Source organism: Nematolebias whitei, chromosome 17 (genome assembly GCF_014905685.2).
Source record: "Nematolebias whitei isolate Nwh7 chromosome 17, NemWhi1, whole genome shotgun sequence".
Classification (NCBI taxonomy): domain Eukaryota; kingdom Metazoa; phylum Chordata; class Actinopteri; order Cyprinodontiformes; family Rivulidae; genus Nematolebias; species Nematolebias whitei.
Window position 1 is genome coordinate 24,604,531 of NC_056514.1, and position 9,279 is coordinate 24,613,809.

General features: G+C 39.2%; 2 protein-coding genes across 4 annotated transcripts in view; one reads left to right on the forward strand and one right to left on the reverse strand.

Moving 5' to 3' along the window:
* The window catches only part of LOC119423957 (testicular acid phosphatase homolog), a 14,340-nt gene extending 6,339 nt beyond the window's left edge, over positions 1-8,001 (forward strand). The window contains exons 4-11 of the mRNA XM_037691389.1: positions 1,396-1,551; positions 1,749-1,847; positions 2,612-2,707; positions 4,494-4,626; positions 4,848-4,930; positions 5,055-5,161; positions 5,439-5,620; positions 7,766-8,001. Of these exons, the coding sequence (XP_037547317.1) occupies positions 1,396-1,551; positions 1,749-1,847; positions 2,612-2,707; positions 4,494-4,626; positions 4,848-4,930; positions 5,055-5,161; positions 5,439-5,620; positions 7,766-7,875 (966 nt within the window). The 3' untranslated portion in view covers positions 7,876-8,001. The remainder of the gene's footprint in view (positions 1-1,395; positions 1,552-1,748; positions 1,848-2,611; positions 2,708-4,493; positions 4,627-4,847; positions 4,931-5,054; positions 5,162-5,438; positions 5,621-7,765) is intronic.
* Positions 8,002-8,099: 98 nt separating this feature from the next.
* The window catches only part of mybpc2b (myosin binding protein Cb), a 39,170-nt gene continuing 37,990 nt past the window's right edge, over positions 8,100-9,279 (reverse strand). For all 3 annotated transcript variants that reach the window (XM_037691388.1, XM_037691387.1, XM_037691386.1), the window contains 2 exons: positions 8,477-8,663; positions 8,100-8,240 (listed from right to left, as the gene is read on the reverse strand). In XM_037691388.1, the coding sequence (XP_037547316.1) occupies positions 8,215-8,240; positions 8,477-8,663 (213 nt within the window). In that variant the 3' untranslated portion in view covers positions 8,100-8,214. The remainder of the gene's footprint in view (positions 8,241-8,476; positions 8,664-9,279) is intronic.

Sequence of the window (9,279 nt, forward strand, 5' to 3'; positions counted from 1 at the left end):
ATATATATATATATATATATATATATATATATATATATATAGACAATCTAACAGCTAATCTCCGTGTCGTCTCACAATTTCATTCTCTTAAATTTCAAAGAGATTTGCACAAATACTGTTTAAAAAACATGTACATTCCTGTCAGTTCTCTATTAAGTGTATTTACATGGAAAATGTCTTTGCATGTTTGCAATTTGTTTTTGCTAGGTCAAAAGGCAGCAACAATTAGCTTTAGCCTTTTCTTTTAAGATGGCTTGGATTATCATGATACTTCTGCTGGAATAAACATGTAATATGACATTGATGACAGTGTAAAGTTTCATGTAAAAGGTTGACATGAACTACTTTAGAATTTCTGAGATTGATCTTTGTTCTCCAAAATAGCAAGAAACTAAACAGACAAAATCACTGAAATTTAATATTAGCTAATGGGTTGTGCTCAATAATCCAGGTAGAAAAGTTTAGAAACTCAGATTGATGAAGTTCTTTGGATGAAAGACGAAATGTCTCAACAAAAACAGAAACCATCCAGATGACCTGACTGAACTTTTTTACCTGGATTATTGAGAATGGACGTTGATGTTTTAAATCACTTTGCTTATGGCTGCCAAAAAGGAGTCGATGAGGGAGAGGGCGGGCCCCAGAAACCATCTTATCGCCATCAAACTGGTTAGTCCACTATGGGAGTGTGCTGCTTGTGGGACACGGTTTGTTTGTGGCTTCTCATATTGATGAACTCCTTTGGATGAAGGATGAAAAGAAACCGTCCAGATGACCTGACTGAACTTTTTTACCTGGATTATTGAGCATGGACTTTGATGTTTTAAGCCACTTTGGCTATGGCTGCCAGAGAGGAGTTTACGGGGGAGAGGGCGGGCCCCAGAAACCATCTGATCACCAGCAAACTTGTTGGTCCACTATGGGAGTGTGCTGCTTGTGGGACACAGTTTGTTTATGGCTTCTCATACTGATGAAGTCCTTTGGATGAATGATGAAACATCTCAACAAAAAAGAAACCGTCCAGATGATCCGACTGAACTTTGTTGGATTAGCTAATGTAGCTTTATGTTCACACTGATATGTCATTTTGGAGAACTAATTGTTTTCTGAGCCTGAAAAACAAAAATGAAATGGGAGATTGTGTGAAAAGCCATTAGCCTAGCATGGAGGATGACTTCTGTCCTTTTCTACACCCTCTGTGCCCTATGACTAATGTCACAGCTCAAAGTTGACAAATTGAAAAAACTGACCAATCACTTTAATGATTAAAAAAATAAAATAACATAACAATAATAAAAAGGTAAAGCAAACTGGCTTCCCATTTTGAAGGAAGACATCATCAGTACCAGCACATGCAATATTTTGAATGCCTCTTTTCATCCATGTTTACAACAGCTATACGTCCGGAGCACAGACTACGACCGCACTCTGATGAGCGCCCAAGCCTGCCTCGCTGGGATGTTCCTTCCTGCCAGGCGCCCGCCTCCCATCATGCCCCAGTTACTGTGGCGTCCCATTTCGGTGCACACCATCCCCAGGGCCCAGGACAAGGTGGGCTGCTGCAGCAAATACATGTTTCCTTTTCATCCAGAATCCATACACAGCTGTATGCATAAATTCATTTGAGTGCTCATCTTCACTCTGCTGTCAGTTTTCACTTCAGCTGCGAAACTGGTCTGCTTCGATTCTGCACTGGTTTAAAATCTAAAACCAATATTGTTTTCTTGCTGTTATTTTGAACTTTTAAGCTGCTGAAGTCTCCAGGGAAAGACTGTTCCAGGTTCAGGTCCCTGATGACAGAGACCTTCGAGAGTGCCCCCTACCAGAGGTTCCTCAGAGCCCACCAGGTAAGATAGAGCACAGAGAGAGAAAACGCTCCACATCAGTGCTGGATAAAAAACAAACCTCTGCTTCCATCTCAGATCGTCACTTAACCGTGCCTGTTAAGTAGTAAAAAAAAATGTAACCAACTCAATTCTAGACATGAGATTTATCAACATTTATTTCAAACTCAGCTGCTTCTTTTATCGGTGCCTTCAGCTCTAAACAAGCTGCACCGACTTAAAAGTGCACATTTCAGTGAAATATCTATACTTCACAGTTGTTGGTGCCAGCGTAATCAGCACTTCCAGTGGACGTGTTAGTTATGCACCATGTCCTCTCACTGATTTTTTTCTCAGGCACGGTGACTCCAGTGTCTGCAAAAAGCTGCACAGTGCAATTTCTCTCACGTTCTCCGAGACACTAATTAACGGTTGGTTCAAATTAGATGAAGAATTACAATAAAACAGTTTTAATTAAACCGAGCCCCGTGCACTGCCTGCTGAGGAGGTGTCTGAGATCAGGCCATGGCCTCTTTGTGTTAAATCTTAACACCCTCTGCTGTACCTGTAAGGTATATGCAAGAAACAGGTGGAGCTGTCGGACTCGCAGCACAAGACAAAGTCTCTCAACTGTTTCTGTTAACGTGAGCTGCTGGCCTGCGCACGTTTGATTTATAAACACCTACATAAAGATATTTAATCAGTGTACCATATAAGACACAAAACAAATCTAAGTTAAAGTGAAAGCATCGTTTAGAGCCTGATTTGATCATCTCCTTTTCTTGTAGAACTTCGTGGAGACACTTTCTAACTACACAGGCTACCCGGTGTCCAGACTGGTTGGTAAAAAAATATGGAGGGTGTACGACACGCTCACCTGTCAGGTATGTCACTCAGCAAACACATAAATTATAGAAAGCTTATAAGTTTTTAAACCACCACTATTTAGCATCCACTGTTGCCTTCCAGGAGATAATAATGATTTTGTTTGTGTGTCTGTTATTAAATCTCATGAACCACTGAATGAATTTTAATAAAGCTTTCAATAATCATTGGATGTGCATCTACAACTGATAAACTTTTGGAGTCAACCCAAATCATTGTACATTTTAGCAAATGGACCATTAAAAAACACACACACAAAAAAAAGACTGATGCTGTGATAAACTTTGGTGTGGTAGTAGCTGAGAGTCATTCACAAAACATACTCCCAGTGTGTTTCATTGAGTGAGCTTCACACTTAATATTTAGCGTTAACTGAAGTCAACTCTATTTGTCTGTTAGCAAAATTATCTGATGAATCACTCGACAGATTTGAATGAAAGCTTCGGAAAGTAGTCAGTGAATGTACATTTAAATTTTAGAATATTTTGATGTCAATCAAATTCAAGATGGCTGCCATAGCTAATCAACATTACCTAACATGGCCATAATTTGGTCAGTCTTAGTAGATGTTAAGCTAAAATTGCTGGTGGCAGATGATGAAACTGATTAAAAAACATATTTTGAGAGTGACATCTTCTAATATCACATTAAAGTTGCATTCAGGCATAAAAAATCCGACCCGGCCCATATGGCATTTTTTATGAGCCTGACCCAACTATTGTATTTAATTGTAATTACAGGCCCGAACCAAAAAAAAATACTCTCTCTTTTCACAGTCTGATTAACTTCTGCACTCTATTTTCTTTCTTTTTCACCCTCAACATGTAAACTTACTGCCTCCTCCTCAACAAGTAGATTAACACAATGTTATATTGTGCATTCTTATTTAGTTCTCTTTGTGCTGTATGATTTGTAAAACCACATCAAAAGCCTGAGATCGGCCCAGACCGCCCATCAAGCACATACATTTGGCCTGACCTGGCCTGAATTTTGGGTCAGTTCGGGTCGAGCTGGGGGCTCGCACCAAAAATTGAAGCCCTATATCACATGACATTGATCATTATGTTATTTTCAAGGTTTGTCTGAAGCAGCTACAACTTGATTTTCAGCATGAGATGACTTGTTCAAACTGCGGCATGGAAGGCAGCAGGCAATACTTAATCCTTCAAGGAATGCAGGGCCTTCTTTAATTTCCTTATATGTAGCTTCAATGCAACAAATACAATAAAATAAAGATAAAACTCAGCCAAAGTCAAAGGAGAAACTTGGCAAGACTGTCAAAAAGCCTAAAGACGTTTTGATGAAGTCTACATTCAACGAGTTCAAGAACGTCTGGCTTTTTAAAAGCATATTATAAAGAAATGACTCAAGACTTCTGCACAGTTCTGTCAGTCCAAGTAATAGGATCAAGAATAATTCACCAACTCTAAAGTACTTTGAGACAAAACAGAAATGAGAAGATAAAAAATTCAGCTTTTCCTCAACTCATCTCTGGAGGCCTGAAAACAGAGGGGGATGTTTCCCTGCTTCCACTCAGACATGAACAGGAGCGCATATGGAAATAGTAATTAAAACATTATGACACGGGTGGATTCTGGGCCAGGTTGAAAACGCTCATTCACACTTGCAAAATGAGCATCTGTTATCTTCCAACTCGCTCTAAAAATAGACGGAACAACAGAAACGATGTGTCGACATTTTAAACCTTGTTCTCTTCTGTTTGTGGGTTTTCTTCTGTTATTATTAGGATAAAGATGGAGGGCTTTTTTTTCATTCTTTGCACAGAGGATCCATAACTTGACTCTCCCTCGCTGGGCTACCCATGACGTCCTGGACACCCTGAGGAGAATCGCATCCTTTGAGGTTACATACAGCATCCTCAGTCACAAGCGAAAAGAGAAGGCCAGGCTCTCTGGAGGTGAGATTTCACATCAGAGGTGATTCGTTGCTAAATATTAGATACAAGCTGGGTGCTGGCTTAGGCGTTGTTGTCCTTTCAGACAGTGTAAAGTGTGTCCTTCCCAGAAGAATATCAGCACGTCGAAGCTAATAGCACAAAACTGACAATGCTGAGAAAAAGCAGCCCGACAAAGTCAAAAAGGTTGTGTAAATTAATTTGCGCTGTCGTTAATTTACCAGGGATTCTGCTAAGTGCCATCCTGAGGAACTTCTCTGATGCTGTGGAGCAAGGCCGCCCTCTTAAATTCATCATGTACTCCGCTGTAAGCTCGCTGCTTAAGTGCATCGCTTTTGGTGCGCATTTGCAAATTTATCAACCGTCCTGCGTTCTGCTGCTTCCCGTCTCCTCACCTCCTTGTCATTCCTAATGTTCGCTCCACATCCTAGCATGACTCCACACTCATCACCCTCCAGGCAGCTCTGGACGTCTACAACGGGTTCCTTCCTCCGTACGCCGCCTGTCAGCTCTTTGAGTTTTACCAGGAGTATGATGGGTAATGACTTCCTTCCAGTTTTTATTTTGTGCGCGTTCTCTTAGAATATTCAAGCAAGCTATCTAGGTCGGATGCATTACACACACACGCACACACACACACACACACATTTTGGGTTATTACCATCTTTTAGTTGAATGAACCATTCAAACATCCTTTCCTTTTCAATTCAGTGGAAGCTGGGCATCAGACCAGCTCCACACTGGTTAAATCAGTGCAGGTTTGCATAACACTTCCCACCACTGTGTGTCCTCACGTTGTGCTAATAATTCCCCAGATCCTACTCAGTGGAGCTGCATTACCGCAACGAGTCCCAGCATGACCCCTACCCCAACCCAGTGCCAGGATGCAGTGGGTTAAACCCCTGCCCCTTATCCATGCTCACTGAGCTGCTGCAGGACGTTATGCCACAGGAGTGGGACGCTGAATGTGGCTTCAATACAAAGTGGTCAAGCACAGGTGAGACATTTTGTCCTAAATTTGTGTGAATGTTTATGAAGCATTCACACTATTGTGATCCATTTTTCTTTCATCCGTTTTTTGGCATCTTTTTTGCTCCACAATTTTTGTGCTATATTAACAAATCATAAATTAAAATGTTAGCTCGTTCAGGACAATCCTGCTGTGACTTGGTATTGATGCACCTTCAGCCTTTTGAATTATTTAGCCTTTCTGCCACTTTTTTTCTCACATGAAATGAACTGAGCGAATTTGACACCTTTCAAAGCTTTAGATCCGTTTACAACCTTTTACTGCTCCTTTCACATTTATATTGGTTCTGCTTCAGCTTCCTTGTGTAAACTGAAACATTTTTCAGCTAATTTCAGCTGCTTTGTGATCCTTTCAGATTCTTTCTGCTAATTATGATACATCATTTTTGTGCTTTTTCTGTTATTTCTGCTAATTTAAATTTGTTATGCTCCTTTCAGATTATTTCTGCTAGTTTCAGCTTTTTACTATTTAGCGTATTTTTTTTAATTATTATTCTTATTTCAGCATTTTCAGCTAAATCCACATTTTTGTCACACATTTCAACTTTTTTCAGCCTAATTCAGCAAAAATGTGCTCTCCCTTCTGGTAATTTAAACTTCTTTCTTTTTTTTAGCTACTATTCAGCAGTTTTTTTTTTGTTTGTTTGTTTTTTGTGCAAAATTCTACTTTTTTCCCCCAGATAATTTCCACTTTTTGTGCTTACTTCTACTTCTTTAAACCTAATTGGGCACAACAGTGCTCTCTCCACATTCTTCTAGTTAGGTATTTTAAGTTTATTCCTGCCTTTTCAGCTATTTTTCAGCTATTTTCTTTGCTAATTTCAGCTTTTTAGCTACTTTACTGTTTTGTGATCATTTCTGCTTTTTAAAACCAAAATTCAGCAAATATATGTTCTTTCTTCTTTCTTCTGCTAACTTTGACTTGTTCTACAATTTCAGCAAAATTTCACCATGTTTTTAGCTACTTTCAGCCGTTTGTCAGCAAGTTCTTCAGCAATAAGCACTGCATTTTTGAAGAAAATTAAATTTCTCTAGTCTCAGTATGTTGCTTCAACACAAGAGATATCAAGGTGCAATAATTTAGCTGTCTGTGTTCATTTGGCTGTATCATGAGCAAAATATTTCATGAGCCAGTGCACAGATTTGAATGAAACTCTCAGAGAGTATGTGTGTTTAAAACTGTGTTGTTGTTTTTTTTTTTTTTTTTGTATCAAATCTATTCAAGATGGCTGCCACTGCGAAGTAACCTTAGCAAACACAAGTGTGGCCATGACTCAGTCAATTTCCTATACGTTGTGCTCAAATTTGGTGTGGCCTAGCATCCCTTTAGATAAGATAATAATGAGAGTGATTCTGAACATATCAAAATGCAACTAGCACAAAGATTTTGCTTAAATTTTGGCTAAAATAGTTAAAGTCAGCACAGTCCACCCGTTAGGAAATTATCTTGTGACCCATGGGTGGATTTTAACGAAACTCTCAGTAACTCGTTCATTTTTGGAGTCAACTCAATTTAAGATGGCTGCCGCAGCTAATCTACAAGCTTCTCAAAACTACAAATAATGTGGTAAAATTAATGTGGCAGCTGGGAGTCACTCTCAACCCATACCCATGGGCAGCTGTGGCTGAGTGGTTAGAGCAGTCATCCTCCACTGGGAGAGTTGGGGGTTAGAGTCCACCAGCAGTCACATGCTGAAGTGTCCCTGGGAAAGGCAAGGCACTGAACCCCTCATTGCCTCCAATGTGTGTCCCATCAGTGTGTGAATGTGATAAAGCTCTGATTATCCTTTCTATAGATCTAGTAGAGTGTATGAATGGGTAAATGAGGGCACAGATTGTGTTGTAAAGCACTTTGAGTATCTTGATAAGATAAAATGGTGCTATATAAGTACAGTCTATTTATTTACCATACTCCTGGTATTAACACATCTTGCAAGACGTTGTTGTGGCGGCCATATTGATTTACATGGTGGGCAATAGGCATTCCTTCAAGGGATGCTAGGCCTTAAATTATTACATTAATTGCAGGAGTTCAATTACAGCAGAGATTTGAAGGAAGGAAAACTTTTAGAAGGTCTCATATTCGCATGTTTGTAATATTTGTCCCCCACAGGTATGATAACAGCTCTTGCAGTGGCAGTAGGACTCCTGACGGCGGCGCTGTTGTTCAGTATTGGGGTGGCAGTCCACAGGAGGAGAGCACATTATTCCAGGGAAATGTAGTGCAGAGGATTAACACATCTGTGCTGAAAAACGAAAACAAGCATGGAAGATATTCCCGCAAATCAAATGTATTTATGTCATTAATATGTGTTGTGTGCAAGCATTAGGAGCACTTTTGTTTTTCTCTGAGCGTTCTGTATGATTTTTGTTTGTTTCACGCAAATAAAACAAATCTGAATATTGGGGGAAAAAAAGATGCAACTCAAAAATAATTGAAATTGTCGCAGGCATCAATACATTTTATTTGCTTCACTCCTTGTATAACTTGTACCCTGCGTGGTAACATTCACTCATTATTCACTGTTTGGTTCATCTTCACATTCTTTGCTGTTTGGCTTCTCATTTCTTGTCTGGATCTGTGGCAACTGTGGGTTAAAGAGAAAGGAGAGTGTTGGAACAAGTTAGGGACAACCCTTTTTTAGTTTATTTAATGCCCAAGCTGGTTTTTCATGTAGTTATAAGCAAAAACTCATTTCCTTCTTTTGCTCTGAGTGTCTGTTATTTAAATCTCATTACTGTCATCTTGCAGTAAAATGCCATACACCCCCACACACTCATGTCCTGTTCCCTCCCAGCCTTGCAGGCTTTTATCTATTCTCACCTCGGATGTCTAGCTTGCACTCCACTTCATCCTTGCCCAAGTCGTTGACAGCCATGCAGGAGTATTTGCCCCCGTCAAAAGTGCTCGGCTTCCGAATGTTGAGGGTCAGCACTCCCTGGTTGTTTTGCATCAAGTATTTGGGATTCTCACCGATGATCATTTTGTTCTTCATCCACACAATCTTAGGCTAAGATGCAGAAAAGGCACATCATTTTTTAATTAAGGTAAACTAATCTGCTTAAATTAGATAAAGGTTTGACATTTGTAAAAATGTTCATCACATGTCCTCTTTATTAAAAAAGTCTACTTTCAAAGTTATAATTATCGCATATTATTAAGGGATAATAAAGCAACAGTTCAGATATTTTATCACTGAGTTTTATGAAAAAGTTATAAACTATTATAGTCTTCCATTTATGTGGAGTAACATGTTATTTCTGATTGGACTAACACATTAAAATGTACTTTTTTCAATAGAAGCGATTGATTCACGTGACATATTGTTGGACTATCTAGTCAAGTATTTAAAAAGCACATTTAAAAACAGCAGCTGTTTCCAAAGTGCTTAACAGTTAAAATTAATGCCAGTAATTAAAAAAAACTGAATTAAAAGCATCAAAAGTAAAACATGAAACACAAAACATTAGAAAAAGTAAATCAAGTCACACTGTGTTAAATGTCAGTGAAAACAGGTGCGTTTTTAGCAGAGATTTTAAAACAGGAGGTGAAGTGGCCTGCCTAATGTTGGGGGGGCTGTGTAGTGATACACATGAGGTACGTGTCACTTGTTGTATGACAAATAT